At 44.7% G+C, this 25234-nt stretch overlaps 1 protein-coding gene and 1 long non-coding RNA gene across 4 annotated transcripts in view; both read left to right on the forward strand.

Annotated features, from left to right (window-relative positions):
* ANKRD11 (ankyrin repeat domain containing 11) overlaps positions 1–23598 on the forward strand; it is a 201096-nt gene extending 177498 nt beyond the window's left edge. Inside the window, exons 6-13 of one of the 3 annotated variants that reach the window (XM_081920142.1) lie at positions 339–545; positions 2058–2200; positions 2813–2960; positions 4640–11421; positions 14734–14832; positions 14945–15088; positions 16258–16350; positions 19149–23598. In XM_081920142.1, the coding sequence (XP_081776268.1) occupies positions 339–545; positions 2058–2200; positions 2813–2960; positions 4640–11421; positions 14734–14832; positions 14945–15088; positions 16258–16350; positions 19149–19334 (7802 nt within the window). In that variant the 3' untranslated portion in view covers positions 19335–23598. The remainder of the gene's footprint in view (positions 1–338; positions 546–2057; positions 2201–2812; positions 2961–4639; positions 11422–14733; positions 14833–14944; positions 15089–16257; positions 16351–19148) is intronic. The other 2 variants (XM_081920144.1, XM_081920143.1) reach the window with 2 other exon arrangements.
* On the forward strand, positions 12085–13217 carry LOC309374963. The gene is made up of 2 exons (XR_014170769.1): positions 12085–12243; positions 12337–13217. It is a non-coding gene; the product is annotated as an uncharacterized lncRNA (long non-coding RNA).
* Positions 23599–25234: the final 1636 nt, after the last annotated feature.

The raw sequence follows: 25234 nt of genomic DNA on the forward strand, positions 1-25234 counted from the left end.
TTCAGCATACAAGGCTTGGAGAACTCCCCCTTTTGCAGCTAGTGAATCGACTTCACTTCTTCCCTTAGATCTCAGGCCCCTTCATTCCTGAGAGGAACCACAGCTGCTTTCTACAGTATTTGCTTAATCACAGTCTTCCATTAATGTCTCCATTGTGCCTGCAGAGGCATTCCTCTGCTTGGAAAGATTAACTCTCCCATCCCCCATCCCCCAGCCATTTCCTCTGCTTCAAGGCAAGATTGTAACTATATGGCAACAGCTCCCTCTAAAGGCTTTGGGGTTTTGGCTTTGAACTGAACTCCTCCTTCATGTGTGCTTTTCCCCACCTCTCCTGCCAGCAGTAGATACAACACCAAAGCATCCCTCTCAATCCACAGTTTGTCAGAAGGGAACTCCTAATTCTGCCTCCAAAACCAAAGATAAAGTAAACAAGAGAAATGAACGTGGAGAGACTCGGCTGCACCGGGCAGCTATCCGAGGAGATGCCCGACGCATCAAGGAACTCATTATTGAGGGTGCAGACGTCAATGTAAAAGATTTTGCAGGTAACCACTCTATTCATTCTGAATTGACTGCTGGAGTATGTTGGGGTGGGGGTGGGGTGGGGGTAGAAAAACAATACAGTTGTTTCTTGGCTGAGACGCTGAAGAAAACATCATACTAGAGCCCACATAATTAAGTTGCCCAGCTTGAACTAGGATAGGACTAGATTCATCAGAGGAGTAGGTGAGCAACCTGTAGTGGAACAGTCAGAGTAAGTTGCTGAACAGTGATCCAGCTTGGGGATGTGTTGTATTTTGCTCTGGTTTTTTGCTGTCAAGAACCTTGTGATGTTGTCACTGTTTCAACCCCCCCCCCCACAAAAAACCCAAAATGCGAGCAGTGCTGTGAGGAGGCCTAACAGATCCATTCCCTTCTAGCTGTGGCAGAGCTCAGTTACCTATAAAGTTTTCACCTTTCATGCTGTATTCTCCTTCCTGATGGTTGCTGCTGTTCTGTCTTTTTCTTTTTATTCTTTCCTCTTTTCAACTGCAGTGTTGTAGCCTCTGTTGTCCTAGCTTCAGCCACTGTGATACCTTCACATGCTAATGATTGTCGATCAGGTCCCCCCCCTTCATTCTTTAGGTAGTCCAAATTAATCTCTTATGTCCCATTATTTTACCAAAAACTCCTGTTGTGCAAAATTTAACAGGTGCCAAATTGTGTTCATCGGGAGATCTAGGACTTGCTGCTTTGCTATTTTAGTATGCAATTCAGAAGCTACAATAGATGCTTATTTGAAATGACCTAGCACCACCATTCAAAGGTTAAGGTTCACTGCACTTCTATAATGAGCAGCAAGTGCCTTGTCCTGAGTCTTGTAATAGTTAGTACTGGTTTCTGATCAAGACACATACTAATTATAAGTCATTTATGCATCTAGATAACACTCATTCAGTAACTCAGACAGAGGCTTTCTAATAGTGAAGTTGTAGAAATAACTCTTTTGGGGAAACTTTTAAGGATTATTTTATTTGGAAATCAACCTGTTAGCATCATTTATTCATTACATTCCAGGAGGCTTCAGTTTTTTTATTCATTACATTTTGGTATTCTTGTTTCTGTGGCAGCATTCTCTACCTACCACCTGATGCTGCAAAGCCACCAGAAAGCCAAGCAGACCTGTTTGTGGCATTGCAGCTATTTGTTAATATTCCAGACACTAAGGTTCAGGTGAGAACAGGAATTCTGTGAAAAATAACATTGACCATCTTTCTACATCAAAAGATGGTCCCTCCCTCATGCCCCTTTATTAAACCTCTGTTCTTTCCTTATTTCTAGTGGGGAGCTGGATGTATATATTATGTTGCCAGACAAAAGAGCCTGGATGGGCTAAATACCAGGCAAGAGTCAAGCTTCTGATGTCTTTACACTAACGCAGGGCTGGCGGGTGGTTCTACAGGCAAGCCTCTGTGCTGCCAGCCAGCATAATCAATGGAGGCACTGCTGTGTGACATAGTTACTGATCTGAAATAGGCCATCCATGTCACGTGTATGTTTTGTATGTGCATTTGCAGGTTGGACGGCTTTGCATGAGGCATGCAACAGGGGTTACTATGACGTTGCAAAACAGTTGCTTGCTGCAGGCGCCGAGGTCAACACCAAGGGCTTGGATGATGACACTCCGCTGCATGATGCAGCCAGCAATGGGCACTACAAGGTCAGTTCTTGCCAGATATGAATAGTCAGCTGTTACACAGGCCCAAATGATCTCTCCCTGTGGCCACCATGAGGCTCTTCAGCTCTTTACTGTGTACTTTTTATTCTTCCCTCCTACTACTGAAAACTTGTGGTTGAGGATAAGTTGCAGCCTTTGCCTTCTTCCCTTTACCTCCAGTAATGTCTTTACCACCTTCCTGATGTGTCCAGTGTCCTTATTTCTAGGTGTTTGAAGTGTAGCTACCCTGTTCGGTCCCAGAGAAACAAGAGAGACAAACTGGGTAAGGTGATATTGTATGTCAGGGCATTCCCTTATACTGAGACAGGCCAATGTCTATATCTAGCTGCTTATCACCTACCAAGAGTGACAGGGGCCTTCTACATGATCTCCTTTTCAATAAGGGAGGCAAGGAATTCAGCTAAGGATCTTATACTTGTAGAGCATGTTCCCTACCACTTAGCTTTAGCTCATATTTCTCTAATCAATGTGCTAGACTTTAAGTTACTTTATCACTAGCTGATAGTGAGCTGGTTTGTCAACCTTTTGGGTAATCTTCATTTCTGCTCCTTTGTCCATTATAGATGCAACTTAATGAGACTTTTTTATGTCTAGGTGGTGAAACTGTTGTTACATTATGGAGGAAATCCTCACCAGCTTAACAGGAGGGGAGAGACACCATTAAAAGTAGCAAATTCCCCCACAATGGTCAATCTGCTCCTGGGGAAAGCCACATATCCTTCCAGTGAAGAGAGCTCCACAGGTAAGAGGTGGGAAGTGGCAGAAGGGTGTGGTGCAAATAACCTGTACCTCCATGCGTAATGTAGGGAAATAAGTAGACCTTCAGAGGGATGTATTGTGCCAGGAGCACACCCTGAAACCTTTTGCTTAGTGCCTTCAGGGGCTTTAATAATGACCTCTGCTCCCTTGAAATTTGCATATTGTTCTTTATTGTTGCATGCTTGCAACAGCCCATCATTGGAAATCAAAGACTAGGCAGCTCCCTAACAAAGACTACAGGAAATGCTCCAGGTTAATGTGGAACTGAATGCTTTGCTGTTCTACATCCTAAGGTTGGTGGAGCAGAGGCTGAATGTGATGGCATTACTTACCATCACTTTCTCGTGATCCTGAGGAAGATCAGATTTTAGTATTTTGCTATTTTGCTTTCACTAGAATTTATTTGTGAGGTTAAGCAATCAATTTGCCTCTCACCATTGCCTGTAGTAGAGTCAAGGCCTCCCAAACAGCACATGAAAAGAGAGAAGCAGGCCATTTGATACTTTGCCAGACAACTTTGCAGTGTGACATATCCAGAAGTAGCACAGTTAATGCATATAATAAGTGGGGTCAGGAAGACTAGGTGTGTATCATGAATGGAGTAAGATACCCACATTTAGCATCCTCACTCAGCTGGTACCCTCTCTTCTGCCTATAACAAGTCTCAGCTATAAGATGCTCTATGATGCCTATTCGCTGCCTCCTCCCCAAGCCACATGTTCTATGCTGTAACATAATGGTGCATTGTGCAGGTGGTTTTGAAGCTCAGCAGGGATGGGATTTTTAAGAAATTTGCTTGGCAAAGAGAGATGCAGAAAGGACTTGTGTCCAACATTGCTTTGCAAATAAAAGCTTGTAAAAGAGAGTTGTACTGTATTGTGCAGGGATGAAGAGGTGATCCTTTGAGAAAATGCAGTAAGAGGAAGTTTTTGCAGAGTGACGAGGAGTCTGTGCAAAGAAGTGCTGATTATCCAAGAGTGTGAGGTGTAAATACTTCATTCAGATCTCACCTTCACCTTGGACTTATCAAATGCCCTTACACAAATCACTGTTTATCCTAGTGTCATCCCTTCATTTGTAGCAGAAGGAAAACAGCTGGCCTTCCTTATAGGGGCATTGTAACAGTTAGTGGTGGAGTGCACACCAAATCCCCTTAAAGCACTATATAAATACTGTGTAGTAGCTTTGAGGCCTGTATGAGGGTGAAACACTTGGATGTGGTAGGGATGGGTCTGAGCATGACCAATGCTCCTGTGTTTTTTAAAAAAAGGCAGCACCTGAGATGAGGGGAATGGATGCACCATTTGCCTGATAATAAATTGGCACTGCAGATGTCTGGCTGTGCTGCAACTTATGGAAGCAGTCCCCTTTGAAACAAATGGATATTACACCCAGCAATCGCTCTTATTGGATTTGCACCCTTTCTGCCCAGATGCTCCAAATGGATTCCTGTCATTGACTCCCCTGCGCAGCTTTGGCCTTTTATTCCAGAGGACCCAGCAGACCACCGAGTAGGTAAAGCAGCCACAGCTATGCTTTGCACATGGAAGATAGATTGTCTGTTCAGGTATTGTGAGCAGGTTTCTGTGGAGAATGATGCTCCAGCTCCAGGTGAAAGTAGGTGTCGTACCTTACTCTTTATTTGTGCTCTTGTTTTTTCAGAGAGCTCAGAAGAGGAAGATGCTCCTTCGTTTGCACCATCCAGTTCCATTGATGGCAACAACACAGACTCTGAGTTTGAGAAGGGCCTGAAACACAAGGCCAAGAACCAGGAGCCTCCCAAAGCTGTCACACCCGTGAAGGATGAATATGAGTTTGATGAGGATGATGAGCAGGACAGGGTCCCACCAGTTGATGATAAACATCTTCTGAAAAAGGATTACAGGAAAGAGACTAAAGCAAATAGTTTTATTTCCATCCCCAAGATGGAAGTAAAAACTTATACTAAAAACAGCACAATCACACCAAAGAAAGCATCCCATCGTATCCTTTCAGACACATCTGATGAAGAGGAGACCAGCCTGCCTGTGGGGACTGGGGAAAAGCTGCGGCTGACAACCCATTCTATCCTCCCCAGCAGCAAGGCTCGAGAACCTTCTAATGCCAAACAGCAGAAAGAGAAAAGCAAAGTGAAGAAGAAGCGCAAGAAGGAAGCAAAGGGCAAAGAGGTTCGGTTTGGCAAAAAAAATGACAAGTTTTGTTCCTCTGAATCAGAGAGTGAAAACCTGGAGAGTGAGGAGGATGACAGAGACTCTGTACAAAGTGCTACCTGTGTAAAGGACTCCAGATTGGTGTTAAAGGAGTCATCCTTGTTTAATTCCCTTTCTGCTTCTTCTGCCTCTTCCCATGGGAGTTTGGGGTCTCAGAAGCATAATGCTACCCTTGCAGAACAGCACTCCAAGCACTGGAGGACAGACAACTGGAAAACAGTCTCTTCTCCAGCCTGGTCAGATGTCAGTTCTTTATCAGATTCAACAAGGACGAGGCTGACCAGTGAGTCTGATTACACGTCTGAGGACTCAAGCCTGGAATCATTGAAGCCTGTGAGGAAGAAGCAGGAGCCCAAGAAGCGTGCCCAACATGGAGCTGCTGTGATTGTGGAGAAGAAAAATTCATTCCATGCCAGTGTTGATGGAGCTATTCCAAAGCGAGACAAGGAGGGGAAAGTTGTAAAAAAGCATAAAACAAAACACAAACACAAAAACAAAGAGAGAGGCCAGTGTCCTGCCACCCAAGACATTAAAATAATCAAAGCCTTTTCTTTTGACTATGAGGACTCTAAGCAGAAGACCGATAAGGCTTTGATTGTGGAGACTGAATGCCCTGTTGAGAACAAGCTCAAAGTGCTTAAGCATGAGAGGGAGCACTTCAAGAAGGAAGACAAATTTCAGAAAACTAAATCTGAGGAGAAGGAGTGGCTGTTTAAAGACGATGCTGGAAAAACCTCCAAAGAGGAGAAATCCTTGAAAAAAGCCAAGGAGGCAAGTAAAGATCTCAGTAAAACTTTCAGAGAAGAAAAGAGCAGCAGATTGGAAAAAGAGAAGCCCATAAAGGAGAAATCTCCTAAAGAGGAAAAACCTCGAATACATAAGGAAGAGCGAAAGAAAAAATCTAAGGACAAGCAGTTCAAGACTGATAAGAAAAATGAACTGAAGGAGGAAAAACCAGCAAAACCAGAGAAGGAGAAAGCCCTGAAAGAGGAGAAAGAGAGATGTAAAAAAGACAAAGGTTACAGGGAGGAGCCCAACTTTGAAGAGTTTAGTAATAAAAACCAGTTTTTAGAAAGCGAGGACACAAAGTTCAGCCTCTCTGATGATCAGCAAGATCGGTGGTTTTCAGATTTGTCATCGGATTCTTCTTTTGATTTCAAAGGAGAGGATAGCTGGGATTCACCAGTGGCAGACTACAGGGAAATTCAAAATGACACTGTGACAAAACTCATCATAGAAACGGTGAAGGAGGAGATAAAAGACAAGAAGCGGGATAGTAAAGCAAAAGATAAGAGGGAGTACAGCGAGAAACGTAATGAAAAAGACACTTTTCTAAAAAAGAAAGAGAGGGAATATGTTGAGCGGAACCCTGAGAAGAAAAAGGACCAAGTTGAAAAGCATAAAAGTGTTTCTAGTTATCTGCCTGAAAAGAAAAGAAAGGATTCTGCTGAAAGCTTTAAAGAGAGAAAGGAAAAGGAGGCTAGTGAAATTAACAGAGATAGAAGAGATTTGCCCGATAGCTCTAAAGATAGAAAAGAAGTTAAAATAAAACAAGAAGATTCCTACAGAGATGAATTTAAAGACTATGGCTGTGAAACATTCTTCAAAGAAAAATCTGAACCCGAATTTAGTGGGAAAAATGTGGAGAACTGGGATAGGCATCATTCAGGAAAAGAGAAGAAAGATGTGCCAGAGAAGGACAAGAAAGAGAAATTAAAAACAGAAAAGTACAAGGAGAAATTCAAAGTAGAGGACAAAGAGAGAAATGAGAAAGCTTTGCCAGAAAAAAACCAGAAGGACAAAGAATTAGATAAAGGTTTTAAAGAGAAGAAAGATACAAAGGAGAAATATAAAGATCCTCACAATAAAGATAAAGAGAGAAAGGGTTCACTAGACCAAGTAAAAGAGAAGAAAGAGAAGAACTTTTCTGGAGATAGAGAGGATTTCCACGAGAGGAGGGATGAGAAAAAAGGCCGGGAGAGGACATGGTATAACATCTTAGATATCTTCACAGATGAAAGTGAAGATGAGAAGGATGATTACAGCCTAAGTGGGTTCAAACTTGGAGAGGGCCTTGGGAGCGAAATGCATCGTATGGATAGCATGCAAGACAAAGACGATAGCATGGTAGCTGAGAGAGACCTTTATGTCCCTGACAAGCACAGGAAATACTCCTCTGATCGGCAGCATTCCACTGAGAAACAGAAAGACAAAGAGTCAAAAGAGAAGAAGAAGGACAAAGGGTTACCAGAGGGTGGAAAGGAGAAAAAAGAGAAAAGCTCCTTTGAAAAACACAAAGAGAAGAAGGACAAAGACTCAGTAGAGAAGTATAAAGACAGGAAGGAGAGAAGCTCAGTGGACTCAGCCCAAGAAAGGAAGGCAAAGCAGAAATTCCCTGAAAAGGTGGAAAAGAAACATGCTGGGGAAGAGAAGGTTAAAAACAGGCACAAGGAAAAGCTAGATAAAGAGTATACTAAGGAGAAACGGTCTTCAAAAAGCGGAGAAGCAGAAAAGAGCTTGCTGGAGAAACTGGAGGAAGAAGCCCTCAATGAATACAGAGATGACTCCAATGATAAAATCAGTGAGATTTCTTCTGATAGCTTCACAGACAGAGGGCAAGACCCCGTACTCACCAATATCTTTGAGTCTTCCAACCTTTCACTTGCAGATGCCACCGAAGAGAAATTTAAGGAGTCTCTGCCTTTGCCTTGCCTTCCAGATAAACTCAAGGAGAAAGAGAGGCACAGACATTCTTCATCCTCGTCAAAAAAAAGCCATGAAAAGGAAAAAGCAAAGAAAGAGAAAGCTGAAAAGAAAGATAAAACAGATGAGTTTAAAGACTCCAGCAACAGGAAAGATTCTACTCAGTATGAGAAGGACTTTGCCATGGATGGAGAAGGCATGAGTATTTCTTATGGAACAAAAACAGAGGCTGAAGAAGAACTGGACAAAAACATGGAGTATTTGTTTCCTGAAAAAAAGGAAAAGAATGATGCTGAAAGAGAACTTCCAAAGAAGGCAGAGAAAGACAAAGCGTACAGCTCCAGCACAGTCAGCACAACCAAAGAGAAGAAGAAGAGGGACAGGCATAAAGAAAAGTGGAAAGAGGAGAGAGAGAAGCACAGAGACAAACACACTGATGGTTTCTTTAGGCACCACAAGGAGGAGCAGAAGTCTGCCAAAGACAAGGATAGCTCTCAAGTGATCACTGTTAAAGACAAATCAAAAGAGGAAACACCCAAATTTAATGACCTCAAAGTAAAGGAACGACTCAAGGAAAATCAAGAAAAGGACAAATCAGAGTGTCTTAAAATGAGCAACGGGAATGATAAAATAACCTTACCCAAAGAAGGCACCAAGAAGGACATCAGACCCAGGGAAAAGCTTTTGGGAGATGGTGACCTAATGATGACCAGCTTTGAGAGGATGTTGAGCCAAAAAGATCTTGAGATTGAAGAGCGCCACAAGAGACACAAAGAGAGAATGAAACAAATGGAGAAGATGAGGCATAGATCTGGAGACCCCAAATTAAAAGACAAAGTCAAGGCCAATGAGGATATGCGCAAAAGGAGTCTGGATTTGACTACAAAGAAACCACTAGCGCCTGACACTCAGTTAAAGGACAAGAAACTCAAAGATCTAGGCCCACTGGCTCCAGTAGTATCCCCAGATAACAAGAACCAACCTGTTGTTGGGGTGGATTCCAAGGATTGGATAGCCGGCCCCCAAATGAAGGAAATCCTACCTGCGTCTCCAAGGCCAGATCAGAACCGGCCAACGGGGGTTCCAACACCAGCATCTGTTGTTTCTTGCCCAAGCTATGAAGAGGTGATGCAGACACCAAGGACTCCATCTTGCAGCAATGAAGATTACACAGATCTGATGTTTGACTGTGCTGACTCTCAGCATTCATTGCCCATATCCACCATGTCCATGAACGCTTGTTCTCCATCTTTCTTTGACAGATATTCCAACTCTTCAAGTGGATTCCCGGAGAACCCAAGTCAGACCCCAACAAGGACTATCCCCTCCACAAATCTTCACCGTTCAATGTCTGTAGATATCAGAAGAGCAGCAGAGGAAGAGTTCAATGTTGGGGACAAATTTTTCAGGCAGCAAAGTGTCCCAGCCACTTCTAATTATGATTCTCCAGTTCAGCACTTGATGGAGGAGAAAGTATCTCTCCCCTCCATTCCCATAGAAAAGTTCCCATGTTTGTCCCCAGAATATTATTCACCAGACTATGGAGTCCCATCCCCTAAAGCAGAGGCATTGCATTGTGCACCAGGAACTGTGGGCAATGTTGTTCAGTCCCCTGAAAGTGTATTTTCTGGATTGCAAGCCAAATCTTCCCCTTCTCATAGAGATGAACTGCTTGCCCCTTCTGTTGAAAGTGCTCTCCCTCCAGATCTTGGCCTGCCTTTGGATGCCACAGAAGAGCAACAAGCAACTGCTTCCATTATGCCCCCAGAGTCCAGCTTTTTACCACCAATTGAAGACAATGAGTTTGGCTCTAGCATTCCGGAACAGAATAGTACTGAGTGGGAGACCACTTCAGCAAGAAATCTGGATCCTCCTGTGCCTCAGAGTTTGATTGGCAATCCTTCTGATCATGCTGTCAGCTGGACAGTGGGATCAGAGCTGCTCATTAAATCTCCCCAACAGGGTCCTGATTCCCCAAAGCCTTTCTGTTCTCCAGACATCACGCATCCCACACCTGTGCCCTTCATTTCTGCAGATTCCCTACATCCCAGTTCCCCTGTTTCATACTCTCTCTCGGTGACTGAATCAAGGCTTGATACAGCAAAGGAAGATGCTGAAGAAGCAGTTCCAACAGAAATGGTGACTGCAGAACAGCAGGCTTCATATGCAGATTCCCCTGCTAGATTAGACACTTTCTTTATTAGTGGTAGTAAGCCTGTTCCAGAGGAAGCATCTGAAACACCTTTGCAGCCAGCTAGCATGCCAGCAGAATCGAAAGTGGAGGCTGTTAATGCTCTGGAAAACTTGGAAGAGAGCACCATTGCCCCTGTAAATCCTGAGGAACAAGCTGCATGGCCTGATCCATTTCCAAATTCAGAGGATGACTTAGACCTGGGTCCTTTCTCTTTACCAGGATTGCCACTTCAATCAAAAGATGTTCCAGAGGAAGAATTGGCAGAGTCAGCTGAAAACACTCATGCGGCAGATCAGGAAACCACCAGTGCAGACTTTGTGGATGTTGGGGTGTCTTTGGGGACTACAAACAAGCAGGATGAGCTAACTCTTAACCAAAAGAGCATCCTTCCTGAGGAGCCAGATCTACAAGCTGATGAGCAAAAGGCCAATGAGATTTCACTAGAAGTTGTGTCAGAAGCATCAAGTGCCCCAGAACAGAAAAATATAGAAGAAGCGGAGGCTCCCCAGAATATTCAGGAGGTGACACCAGCAGATCTTGCTCAGTCAGAGACCAAGGAGGAGGAAACCAATTGTGAAGAACTCTCCTCAGCTACTCTTGCATCAGACAGTGGTTCTCAAGTTAGTTTGAGCCAAGCAATCAGAACTGAGAGCACTGATGTTCAAGACGTAGTGGTACCCGGAAGCAACAGCCAGATCCCTTCCTCTCAGACAGAGGTGCTGCAAGGGAGTACCCAGTTAGAATCTACAGAGCCACCACCCAAACCAGTCCCTGAAACCCCAAAGCCCCCCAAAATCGAAGAGATTCCACAACGGATCACCAGAAACCGAGCCCAGATGCTTGCCAATCAAAACAAACAGAATGCTGCTGCTGCTACTACTGCTACCGCTACTGCTACTACTACTACTACAACTACTACTACTACTACTTCTGAAAAAGAGTTCCCCCCTGCTTCTGCCCCTTCAACACGAGCAAAAGGGCGTGTCTCAGAGGAGGAAGATGCCCAGGCACAACATCCGCGGAAGCGCAGGTTCCAGCGCTCCAATCAGCAGCTGCAGCAGCAAATCAACACCTCCACCCAGCAAACACGGGAAATGATCCAGCAGACACTGGCTGCAATTGTTGATGCCATCAAGTTGGAAGACATTGAACCTTACCACAGCGACAGGTCCAATCCCTATTTTGAGTACCTACAGATCAGGAAGAAAATTGAGGAGAAGCGGAAAATTCTCTGCTACATCACTCCCCAGGCACCCCAGTGTTACGCTGAGTATGTCACCTACACAGGCTCATACCTGCTGGATGGCAAACCTTTGAGCAAGCTGCACATTCCAGTGGTGAGTAACCTTACACCGCTTGCTGTCTTTATAAACCATGCTAGCATGGAAAAATCCAATCCCACCAGCAATATCTACCCTTCCTGCATCACAAGTGCATGCTGTAGCCCTGGGGAAGGTATACCTGAACTCTGTTACCTTGGCAGAGGCCCCCAAATCAATGCTAGTGCACTCGGATCTGCTGCCACTTCATATGAGGAAGGAGCCACCATCACACATCCCTGGGCACTGGTGGACCAGCTGCTGTTTGTGGTGTGTGCAGACCAATGGATGTGAATTAAAATTCACTAAACCCCAAATCAGGCATTCTAGACATTGAAAGCAGATCTGCAATTAAGCACAGACATATGCAAGTTCTGCATGTCTTTGTTTGAGTATATAGGAAGGAAAAACTCAGAAAGCTCAGCAGTGGAGCACCTGCTTTGTGTGTACAAGATTCCAGGTTCAGGTAGCACTGGGAAAGGCCCCTGCCTGAAAACCTGGAAAGCAGGTGCCTTCTGTTTGTGTAAACAAGACGTGAGTTAGCAGCTGTGGAGAAGCCCTTTACCTGCCCAGTTGCAAGACAACCACCCTGCAGTGATGCCAGTAGGTTTTACACTACCCTCCCACTTACTTTTGCAGCCCAGATAGGAGGAGACCTGGGATGAGCCAGTGCACCCAAGATCAAATCTGCTTACTCATTTCTCTAGCAATAGAACAATGAACAGGGTGGTGATGCAATGACTACTGCAATTGACACAAGATAATATCACCAAGGCAACTATCCGTAAATAAACAACAAACATCCATAAAAATAGCAAAAGTAGTTTCTTTCCCAAATAGGTTTTATCTTAAATAATTACAAGCACAGTAAATAAAGAATTCACTTGTAATATATCAGTGGTTCAGTGCTCATTTCTTCTTGTTCCAAAATAGATGTTATCTTGAACCATTGCAAACCCAGTAATAAAGAGTCCACTTGTGATATACCTGTGGTTCAGTGCTTTACAGTAATCAGACGTTTCGTCGCTAAAGAGCTTAGTCATCGAGCTTTGTAGTAAATAATATACAAGAGAAGACAGTATGTAAATGACTTAAAGCAGGGGTATATCTGTCCCCATCTGCATTTTTCCATCGGGAGGAGCATAGAAAGATGACAATATTCTTCAGTTTGTTAAACCTCCTTCTCGTTTCTCTGGCAGACCCTCTAAACTTCCTGAAACCCAGGAATGCTGAGACCCACACACCTTATGTTTTCTAGACAGTCTCCTTATAAGCTACTCAGAATGTAAAGGCAGCCCACAGTCCCCAAGTTTCTCCCAGACCTCAGAAGAGTGTGCTCATCTCTTACAACTCTGATCCTAAGCTTCAAGTTTCACACACACTTACTTCAGTGGTCAGATTGGTCAAATTATGAAACACTACTAAAAATAAAAAAGCAGGCAAAAGGTCAAGGCAATATACAAAATAAACCAGAGCACTGTGGCTCTGAAACTGAACCAACCATAACCTATTCACTAAACTATAGTTTTTCTGACCGACTTACAAGTAAGCAGTGAGGATAGTCCGTTTCATAGAAACTCTCGTCTGCATCCCTGATGGTGGGAAGGGAACTCAGCTGCAGAGCAGCTCAGCTTCTTAAGTCTTTCTCCCCAATGCTATCCAGAGACAGTTGCTCAGGTAGCCATCTTAAATACCCTTTTGCATTTGATTGACTTAGGCCCCAATCTGCCCCACCATTCTTTCTTGACAGCAGCTTCCTGTGATCCTATTTGAATCAGCCCTTTATTGAGAACCGTGTGAACTGGATTATTATTTTTTAATACTTAAAAGAAAGATCACTACCCAGGTAGAGCACATGCTGCCCATGCAAAACGGTCTTAGGTTCAATCCCCGCCTCTTAAACCCTGTCTGAAACCCTAGTGAGCCACCACTGCCAGTGTGGACAGTGCTGTGGCAGATAAACCCATGGACAGTGTCAATGGCAAGGACCTTTCCTATTTATCTGAGTACAAGAAGGAGGAAATTAAAGCAATATATGGAACAAAGCTCACAGTAGTAGGTTCTGCTTATCAGCTGACCTGTCTGAAAGAGGGACATAAACTTTGGTGCTAACAATGTTGTAGGTGCTTTGCTTCCAACTTGGCATTCTGCAGCCTCTTAGCACATTCCTTATGCTCTGCAACAAGGGAAATGTGCAGGTACAAAAGCATCTGTTGGGAAGGAATGGACTCCTAGGCTCTAAAGGAGCTGAACTCAGGCCTCAGTGCTGTGTTGGCCTGTATACCCTGTGGAAGCTAATAGACAAATACTGAACTACGACGTGCAGAGTAGAGCTGAATTCCTTACAAGTGTGCTTGTGGAAAGCATCACAATCAGCTGGTGAGTGGGCGGCAGCATTTGCTCCTTGCTTTAACATGCAGCAGTCAGTTTTCAGCTCACTGTTTTCTGTTCTTTGCAAAATCAGCATGGAGAGGGGCCCCTTTGTGGGGGGGACAGCTACAAGATGCAGGGGAAAAGAACCTCTCCGCTCTCACCTCTTATTGTGTAGCATGGGTTAACAAAAGTTGGCATCCCAAAGCCAAGAAAATTATTGTCCAAGTCTTCAGCGTTAAAGAAGCAGTTGCAACAAGAGACCCCATGCGAGTTGGCTATTGATTTTAAGCAGGCTGTTGGTGGCAAACTATCAGAACTGCTCTCTGTGCCTCCTTAGAGAGACTATATATTAACTTTGGGAGATGCTAGTGTAAAGGGGATCAAGGGCAGGAGGGGGGCTGTATGGAGATAAATTAGGTATGGATTGGAAAGTGTGTACTCCAAAGCCACATAAATGATTAACAGCCTCTTGGTTAGAGTATCAGAAAAAAAACAGCATCCGGACTGAACCCTCAGGGGAGCCTAGCGATTCTCCTGTATGCAAGAGCAGGGTGTAAATTGCTGAATATGTTGTCTGCTGCAGGAGCGAGATGGCAATCACACTCCAAGCTGCATCTTGTTAGACTGGTTCAAAGAGCTGCCGCTTCCCTGCTTTCTACTCCACAGCATAAACAGCCAGACATTTGGTGTATTTGGGAGGAGGGGATGTCTCTGCCTGAAAGGTGAACAGGAAGAGTACATGAGAGTTCTAGCCCCAGCTGTGTCCTGCTGCGTAAACAAAGCTCTGTTTGGAGCAAGGATGCCTGTGGCTGGGTCTTGACCTCACTGCAGCAGCAGGAAACTTAAGACTGCTCCAGGCACTGCTTGAATGTGAACAGATCTGTTCATTGGAAACAGAAGTGGTGGCTGAAGGTGCTGCGGCTTTGTGACGTTTTTTCTGTTTTCTCTGCATTTCAGATTGCACCCCCTCCATCGTTGGCGGATCCCCTCAAGGAGCTATTCAAGCAGCAGGAAGCAGTCCGTGGCAAACTGCGCCTCCAGCATAGCATTGAGCGGGTAACAGCAAATGCTTAGGTGTCCAAAGGCTGCTGGGGGGCAGGCCTCCCCACTACCCTTCAGGAGCAGGGGTGCCTTTTGCTCCTTGGTAACTCTGTCCTCCTCTCTCCAGGAGAAGCTGATTGTGTCATGTGAACAGGAGATATTGAGGGTTCATTGCCGAGCAGCAAGGACAATAGCCAATCAAGCAGTGCCCTTCAGCGCATGCACCATGCTTCTGGATTCGGAGGTGTACAACATGCCTCTGGAAAATCAGGTCTGGACCCGTCTTCTGATGGTGATAATGAGTGGGTGAGGCAGAGATGACGCTTTTCTCACCAAGGTGGCTCTGACTTCATCACTCGTGCATTGGTCCTGTGCCCAAAAGAATCTGCACTTTTTGTAGCTTTGGCTGGATTGAATAATTATTCAAAAGTGTGTGTGTGTGTGTGTGTGTGTGAGAGAGAGAGAGAGAGAGAGAGGAGAGAGAGAGAGAGAGAGAGAGAGAACACGAGCAGGTATCTCCTGGTGAGCAACGCTAAATTTTCCACAGGGTGTTTGCTTTTGTAATTCCTTATGGCATCTTCTCATTAAGCTAATAATGTTGCTTCAGAGCTTTTACATTAAAAAAAAGAAATGCTGGGCAACTCTGGGATTGTGGAAACTGAAGCTCTGTTCTCCACCTGCATTTTTTCCCCAACCCCAAAATAATTTTAGTACCAGCAAATACCAAAGATCTGGAGCTGTAAATGAGTCAGACTTGAGCACCCTGTGTTGCTTTGCAGCAAGAAAAGAATTTACAAGTGGCTGCAGCTGAACAGAGCAATGACACCAGCACCTCCTACTGGCCACATGCTTTGCAGCTGCTTTGCTTGCTTGCCATAAAGCTGTCATTTCAGTGGGAAGCAAGTGCTGCATTGCAGACGTCGGTCCCCATGCACTAGGCGGGATAAGGGAAATTTATTAGCTCTCCATCGTATTGATCTTTTTCATCTGATTTAGACCTCAGCAGTTCCCAATACATACACTAAGAAAGGAAGATGCTTGGTGCCACATGGTTGGAGGGGTGAAAGTTTTGTTTAAAACAATGGTAGTCAATATGGTGCCCTTTGGATATTGTTGGACTATAACTCCCATAAACCCCACCCACTATGGTCAGGCATGATGGGATTTGTAGTCCACCTAGAGGGCATCACATTGATTAACCCAGAAAGATCCAAGGGAGATCCTCTTTGAAGGGACCAGCTGAAAGGTGTGGTGTACTCCTTACATATTGCAAAAGTAGAAGGCCCTTCACCTGCATGCTTTAGACTCTTCTGTAGTGAGTCATATTTGTGTGAGAGAGAGAAGGAGCGGGGGGTGGGGGAGGAGGGAAGAGAAAACGAGCTCAGAACTTATTTGGTCTGTGTTTGCCTCTCCTAAACTCCCCGTCATTCTGTGTCTCAGGGAGATGAAAACAAATCCGTCAGAGATCGTTTCAATGCTCGTCAGTTCATTTCGTGGTTACAGGATGTGGATGACAAGTATGACCGAATGAAGGTGAGCAGTAAAGCCAAAGCATTGGCAGCACCAGGTCTATGGGGGACCCCCCCCCACTTGCATTTTAGTAGAGAGGGTTGGAAATAGAGACTTCTTCTGAAGCAAGTTGGTTCTTACCACTTGCTGTTGCCTGCTTGGGAAGTAGGCCCTCTTGCCTGAAATGTGGAGTGATATCTGTCCAGAAGGGTGGGGGTGGGGCAATAATAATTGTCATCACAGAACATCTCCACAGTGCATCTGATGCTTCCCAGTTGAAGGTGCTGTGGGTTTTGAGCATGGTTAACTTGGACACAAACCAGCTGGCATCTGCTGGAATTAGAGAATTGCGGAGTTAGAAGGGACCCAAAAGCTTATCTAGTCCAACCCCCAACAATGCAGGAAAAAATTAAGGCAGCTTCAGGTGTTTATTTATTTATTTATTTACATCCCACATTTTACCCTGACTGGGACTGTAGGCAGCTTACAGATAAAATGGGGAAAAAATAGAAAATTTAAGTATTAAACACAAATAGAATTAAGACAATATATAAAAAGATTTATTAAAAATACAAATAACAACAATAAAAACATAACAGCACCAGCGCTTTCCTTAAAAACAGTCAGTTCCTAAAAGCCTGTTGGAATAAAAAGGTCTTTACCTGCTAGCAGAAGGACAACAAGGAGGGAGCCAGTCTAACTGCTCCAGGACAGGAGTTCCAAAGTCTGGATGCAGCCACCAAGAAGGCTCTCTCCCACATCCCCACCAAGTGTGCCTATGAGGGAGGCAGACTGAGAAAAGGGCCTCTCAGAGCCCCAGCAGGTTTATATAGGAGAATATGGTCTTTCAAACAGCCTGGACCTAATCCTTTCAGAGCTTTATAGGTCATAACAAGCACTTTGAATTGTGCCCAGAAACAGACCAGTAGCCTGTGGAGCTGTGGTAACAACCTTTGGGCCCTTCCGTGTCGGAAAAAGTATGATGCACTCAAGGTTTCCATATTTTCCAAGCAGAGCTTTCATGTGCTGTTCCAAAATGCAAAGATACTTTTCATCCAAGAAATAAAGAAGGTATTATTGCCACAGATGAAGAGTGGGTACACTTGAAATACATTATGATTCACATCTGACAGTCAGAATGCTTTTTTCTTCAACATCTTTTGAGGTTTGCCTCTATTTCATGGTTTGGAGGTTGTGCCTTGGAATCACTCCCACTCCCAAGAACTGGTAACATTTGAGGTTAACCTTACAATAAGTCCACATCTCACTGTGCCGTACTCCAGGTAGACTGAGCATACTCATCTCCTATTTATTGTGTTTGTTTCCATTGCAGAGCAGGCTCACAGGGCCCATTGCTCCAAATGCCCCTCTCATATGGTGGTGTTTCAGCTGGCTCTTCACTGTCAATTCCTCTGTTCCCATCCTATCTTCTCCCTTAAACTATTCTGTTGGGGTTGCCAAGTTCGCTTAGCTGCTCATTGTCCACCTTCTCTGAGTCAGGAGAACTCTTTCTTGGTGCCTGACATGCACAACCCCAACGGTATCAATTCTGGGGGAGAGGGCACACCACAGTTCATGTTCCCTGCTCCCAGCCTTTCAAGTAAGCATTGCAAAAAGCAGGTGCAGTTGCAAATGGCACAACTCCTCCTTTGATTCCCTCCCATACAGTCAGCTGCTTTTTCCATTAGACTTTGAAATGTACAGAAAACGTACTAGGTTATAAGTGACTGAAAATGTTTACATTTCTGATAACAGTCTGTTCATGAAACTCAAAAACATTTGCTTTTCTTTAGTTCATTTCCCAGGTTTGCTAATGCCTCATTGCCTATTTATCAGTAATGTAAATGTTTTCAGCCAGTTGTACCCAAGCGTGTGTTCTCCATCACCAGCCACTTACTTTTTGCTGCCTTCTCCCTTTCTTCAGAACTTGAAAATTTGTCAAGGCTCTTGCCTGATTTAAAAAAGACATTCTAATAAATTAAACCTGCATATATACTTCATAGTTTTGAAGAAAGCAGCATTCTTTCCTTGTTTTTGGAGGAAGCACACACTCAGCACAGCAGGCACCATCTGCGATGAGACATCCCCTTCTGTGTGTGAGAGAAGAATGGATGTGTCTTCTGAGTTGATGTTTGCTGCCTGCTATCTTTTATAAGTACTTGCATTAACAATAAAAATTCAATAACCTGCTGTATTACTTTTAAAAATTGACTGAATGCCTTATGCCTGGCCCTTTCCTTATTTCATCCTTAATTGGCCCAAGAAGAGAGATCATATTGCCTGCTTAGAATCTCCTCACACAGCAGCTACTATCTGAGGACCTAGTTTCTCTCTGAAATGAGCTCTTTGGCCTTTGGATCCTATTTATGGTTAACATTCTGCTTTTACAAGAGTAAAATGAAACAATAGAAAAGCACAACTTACAACAAAACACTGATGAATAAAACAGTAAAAAGTAGCAGTCAGAAAAGCAGGAATTAACAGCGGAATAATTAAATGCCCAAACCCTAGTGAGATGGAAACATCTTCAACAACAGATAGCTAAAAACAGAAATTGGGGCCCCAGAAGATCTCTATCAAGAGGACAGTCCACAGGAATAGCCAACATGGTGCCCTCAGTATGTTGCTGGGCTACACCTCCCACCACTCCTGACCCTTGAACATTTTGACTGGGACTGATGGGAGGTGTAGTTCAACATCATCTGGAGGGCCCTTGATTGGCTATCCCTGCTCTATTGGTCCTGGGCTGTTCCCAGGCTAACATCATCATTTTAAATGCTCCACCCCCACCTAATTGTGTTTGGTTTTCTTTTCTGGTCCAGACGTGCCTGTTGATGCGACAGCAACATGAAGCAGCAGCCTTAAATGCAGTGCAGCGAATGGAGTGGCAGCTGAAAGTGCAGGAGTTGGACCCTGCTGGGCACAAATCGCTCTGTGTGAACGAGGTGCCCTCGTTCTACGTGCCAATGGTGGACGTGAACGATGACTTTGTGCTCTTGCCGGCATGACAGTACCAAGCCTGGAGACATTCTCACTGCAAACTGGCATGGGTGGGTGCCCCCTGAGGATGGGTGCAGGCGCTCACACACACCCCAACCGCTTGCTGATGAATCCCAAGTCAGACAAGGAGGAAGCAGGAAAAAAAATCAATGAGAAAATCAATGGCACTTTCTTCACACTGTCTCCCTGCGCACCAGGCAGCAGGAGCAGGGGAAGGTGAGGTGCAGGCAGCTCCTTTCACACCGGTTGCTGTGTCGGAAGGCAGGCAGCTTGCGCACGGCAGCATCTTACCAGACTGGAGGGAGGAAGGAGAGAGACCGATGGAAGCAGGGAGCAAGAGAAACCCTGAGACACCCCCCTTTGTGCTGCATCGGCTGCCAAACAGGGAAGGGAGGTGACCAGGGCCGTTGACACACTCACAATCACAGCAGTTGTTTCAAGCGCTTTGATTCCTCCTGCCCCCCATTTGCCTGTGGGTGGATCTTTCCTCAGATAAACTGCAGGGCAAAACTGTGGGGGTAGGTGGGTTCTGGGGAGGGGTGGGAGAGTTCTTTGGTTTCTTCTTGCATCCAGGCTACAGTAAAATAAGTTGATAAAAAAAGAAGAAGCGAGCACTCAGCCAGGCCCCGGAGGTGGCACAGACAAGGGCCAGGCCACTGGACTCGAGACCCAGGACATGCTCCAGGTATCCTTCAAAACCATGGGGAGGCAGCAGCCACCTGACCCTGTACAATAAGTGGCGCAGAGCAAGGACTTTGCAATTCAGTTTTTAAATGGAGTAAAATCCGTATGGTTTATATATATATATATATATATATATAAATATATATATTTTTCCTTTAATCTTGGGCATTTTGTTTCTCTTTCTGAGAACATAACTTGAAAAAAAAAAGATAAAACACTACAAGAGCCAATACTCGTATAAAGATAAATTGTATCCCATAAAAGCTGTACAGTTTTTATATTCATTAACAATGTACTTTTGCTGCCTTCTAGATAATTTATTTTGCAACACATTACTGCACAGTTGTAAATAACTTATGTACTGTAACATCACTTTCAGTCATGTGTAAAGAAATAAATAAATTAATTAAAATTACCTTTGTATGTATAGTTCACCCTAGGCAGCACCCTCCCACCACCACCCCTTTCCCACTGCTCACCCCCAGGGAAGGGAAAAGCAACACACACCAATACAGAGGCCAAAGGGGTGAGGGATGTGGCCTTGTTGATCCTGTGGAACAGGTGGCCTGCAAAACAGGCAAGAGCAGAGCATGCCAAATGCTCATGTTTTTACGCTCATCCAGTTTCTTTCCTACCCAGTTTTGAATTTTGAGCAAAGACCCGGTGCCCATTTTCTGTGCAGAATCTGCAGCTGCATAACATATTTCAACAGGGTTGCCTTGGAAGGGTCTAAAGGAATGAGAAGGCAGGCCCTTGCACATTCAGACTTGTGAGAGTCCTGCCTCCTCATGACAGGATGGAGTGAACCAGGGCCCCTGTGGGCTGGGGAGGGTGGGGAGTGGATGAGAGGGAGAGAGAGCAGCCGAAGCCATTTCTCAAACCAAAGCCTGAAGCTGTGACAAAAGGACACAGGTGCTTCAGAAGGATGTGCTTGGAAGCAACCCCCAGCCTCAAATGCTGTTTGAGAAGGCAAACGTGCAAAGCAAGGGGCCCTGTAAGCCCCAACATCTCTTCCTCTTCACTGAAGAGGTTTCTGGCCCAACATTTCTCAGGGTACGAGTTGCTGATAATATGCCAGAACTTCAAATTAGGGAAGTTCAGTGCAGGCATTCTCCTTGTCCTGACGTGGCTCCCCCATTGTTAGTGTAGGCCTGCTGGATTGCTTGCTTATTTGGTGGTCAGCAGGTTGAAGTGTGGTTTGCAGTTTGATAGTTTGGGCTCTGCCACTCTTGCCTTGGAGCACAAGATGAGGCCAGAGTATTCCTGAGTTGAGCTAACAGAACTAAAAATACACCCCCTTCTCCTGAACTGCGTCAGAAGGTGTTATGTGGGCTTGTGTTGTTTCCTATTCCATAGTTGCCTTCTGATGTTGCCTTGGCTCTGTACTCTGAACAGTTGCAGAAAATCATGTTGAGTATCTGTGGCACACGATGTAGCCCCTTCCAGATGTGTAGCCACCAGTCAATCACATTCTGGGCAAGAGGATGGCTTAGAGAAGCAAAGATTATATTCCCCCAGAGGGAAATTTTTGTGGAGGCAGGCTGGGGAATTTGTGGTTCTGTAGCTTAAAGACTTGTTTCTAAATCCTCACCATTCAGGAAAAGTGCATGTTGTGTTGCGGGGGGTGGGGTGGGAATGCCTTGCATTGTGTGGTTCCTGTGTTAGCAGAGAGCATCATTTTATTGGTCTTTTGGTTTAGCTAAGTTGAGCTCTAGGCCCACTTTCTGGCTGGTGTGTGACATTTTCTGAGAGACCTTGCTTCTTTGCATCTTCTGTGATTGAAGAGAACCCATTGCTCCCCAGTTTTCCATCAGTGTAAATCCCTTAGCTAAGGCAGGCAGCAAGAGTGTTGCAATGTGGGTTGCTTGATCATGCCCAGTCCTTGTTACATATTCTTAGGTGTGCAGCCACTAGCCCCTGGTGACTATGTGAGAGGAAGCAAAGTGCTTGTTGATGTTAAAAGCCATTCTCTTCAGTGCCTGGTCAGTCTGCCCTCCTCTTCTTTGGCTGACCACATTGGTAGGAGTTCCTCCCACTCCTCCCAATTCTTTAAAAAAATAATTTGTATCAGGCCAGGTGTTCCTTTGGCACTGCTTCTCTCTCTACTTTGAGTCATTGGGTGGGGTGATAATCTGTGAACCATTTTAGGAGACTGCAGGGAAGGGGCAGGCAGGCAGCTAACAAGCCATTAGTCCTACATCATGCCTTAGCAGCAAAGGTTCCTTCTGAAATACAGTTTAGTGGAGGAGAACCCATTTTCCTTTAAACCTTTTGGAGGGAAAAACCATCTAGCAGATAGATGCCAGTTTGGCATTAAAAAAAAGAAGTAAAACCCAAAACCTATACACAGAACAGGCCAGGAAGACTATTTTATATTTTGCTTTCACGTGCATATGATATTTTAAAAGTATCACGGCAGTTGCCTCCTCTGAATTGTTTGTTGCTGCTTTAAAGGCATGGCAGTAGTTGTGGCAGGTGCTGTGGAAGACATTTGCTAACCTAGTGATTCCCTTACCCTAAGCAAGCAGGTCTTCCAAATGGCCTTCTCACTCACCATTCATTGGTCAGAATTCTGGGGCTTTGAGAGCAGCCTCTAACATTGATGGGGTAATGACTTGAGTTCCCAAAGATGGCATCCCCTGCCAATGCCACCTCAGCCACATATGTCTCCCTTGCTGATTGGCTCCCATATGCCCATCCTTCACACACAGGTTTTTCATGCCTACCTCTAGCTCCTTTGCTCTCACCCTAGCAAACTGCTTTTGTGCTGCTTACTGGACTGTTTGGGTCCTTCATGGTGGGTGTCTGTGTGCAAGAGACACATTGCCTGTAAACGTTTGTGTTCCGACGCTTTAGAGCCTTGAGAGTGAACATTCTGTGCCCTGGAAGAAACGCCGGTCGCTTTTACCCTGTGTTTCCACAGGAACAACTTAAAAGCACTGCACTGTTCTCCATTCACAGCCAGGGTGGCTAAGGAAAGGAATGGCTGGTTTAGCTAGTCTGCCTTGTTCAGAAACATCCTTTATAACCACACAGAGTCACAGTGTAGGCCCTGACACCCCCCCCCCCATTATTAATTTTTATATCCGTGAATGGAAAGACTTTCTAAAATCCTCAATTTTAAGACCAGGATATTAGCACGAGCATAACACCCTTCGACACATGCACTCTGTTGATTTGGACTTCAATGTAAATTCCCCTCCTTGTTAAAAGGCTTCTACCAGACAGTGTATATACATGTAAATAACTCTCACAGGTCAATTCACAACCTTCTATTTGTACTAGTGTGACTTGCGTAGAATGTGGGGTTTAAAACAGCGGCGGGGTGCGTTGTCTGTAATGTAACAATGTACTTTACTCTTTTTTTACAATGTAGTTTGTGTACATATTGTTTGGTGGTGCTGGTGCTGCCGAGGCCCCTGTTCTGCCACCACACAACTGTCCTTTAGCTGTACAACTTCCTGCGGAAAGAGACAAAGCGAATACAGATGTTATTTTCTACAGTTGCATGTACAGAGAGAAGCGCAGAGATACTGTTGTCCCTCAAGAGATAATGTTCATAAATAAATTTTTATAAAAAAACAACAACTGGGCTCTTAATTTCTCCAGCTTTGCCGAGGTATTAGTGTTGCATCCAGTTTAAGAGGTGTACCCAGGCTTCAGTCTTTACCAACCTGGTGCCCACCAGATGTTTTGGACTACAATTCCCATCAACCCTGGGAGTTGGGACTGATAGGAATTGCATTCCAGAACCCTTGGAGGGCACCAGGTTGGTGATGACTGATCCAGACTTTTTGGGCAAAGTGTTCCACATACTCTTGTACTACTAAGTCCTCATGCATGTCCGTTTTTACAGATACAGACAGGGATAGAATCAGTCCATGTCTGGAGTGAGGTTTGAACCCAGATCCCCAAGATTCAACTCTCCTACAACATTCCATCTTGGGCAGGCAAGGTAAAATATCACCTGTGTCATTCTAGAAGATACCAAGGATATTTGGGTGGGCAGTTGGGGTTCTCTTGCACTAGTTGCTCTGCACTGCAGAAGATCCCAGGCTCATTCCCCAGGCAAGACTGTGAAATATTCCTGCCTGCAACCCTGGAGAGCTGCTGCCAATCAGTGTAGATTACTGTGTAGTTTCAGGTATCTGACTGTAAAATGCAGTTTCCTTTGCCCTTTAGTGTAGCCCCAGCTGCAGGACAGGCTCATCACAACCAGTACATCCATCAGTCGTGACCCAAACAATTTCCTGCCCGCCTTTTGAATTTATGCAAATTATGTGGGTTTAATCCATACTTCGCTCCACTGAAACCAAAGTTGGACAACTAACTTACCACTTGATTTCATTGGGACTAAAGCATAACTAGCTTAGTCTGGATCCAACTCTGTTCTTCCCCCTGTCCCTTTTATACCACATTAAATGCACAGCCTTGGATATATGCTGCCGCCTTGTGTGTTAATGTTGTAAAACCTTCCCTAAGTTTTCAAGAATAGAGCAATGCCAGATCTATACCACAAGCTTTTATTGAAAAATGCAAGCTTCAGCCATGAAGACGCCAGATGTGGCTGGCCTGACTCACTCACCTTTCAAGGTCTTAATGCTGGCTTCTCTGCTTCTAAAACCAAAAAATGGGGGTTGGGATCCAGGTGTACATCACCTGGAGCACCCCCTTTTTTTGGTTCACTTCGTGGCCCCTCCTCTTAATTCAAAGGAACTGTGAGGACTGAACTGGGATTAGGCATTGGAGAAAATGCTCTAAGTGGCCATAACACGCCAAAAGAACTAAGTTCTTCCCTTAAGGGAGAGCTCAGAGCATCTGTTCCTACTTTCTACCTCTAGCATTTTGCAACATCTCTCCACACAAGTACAGATCCTCTCACAGGTCAATTCACAACCTTCTATTTGTACTAGTGTGATTGGCGTAGAATGTGGGGTTTAAAACAACGGTGGGGTGCATTGTCATGAAGGTCATGAAGGAATAGACTGCATCCACACAGAATAATCCATTTTCTAATACACAGCATCAACAGATCTTGTAAATAACCCCTCTTCTTTCCCTTCACCAGGTGTGGTGAATTTTTGGCCCTTGAGTCGCTGAGCCGCAGCTCTTATTATTCGTAGCCATTGACCAGGCTTGTTGCGGCTGATAGGATTTGTAGTTCAACATCTAAACCATGGGTAGGCAAACTAAGGCCCGGGGGCCGGATCCGGCCTAATCACCT

The sequence above is a fragment of the Podarcis melisellensis genome (genome assembly GCF_964234715.1).
Source record: "Podarcis melisellensis genome assembly, chromosome: 8".
Taxonomy (NCBI): Eukaryota; Metazoa; Chordata; class Lepidosauria; order Squamata; family Lacertidae; genus Podarcis; species Podarcis melisellensis.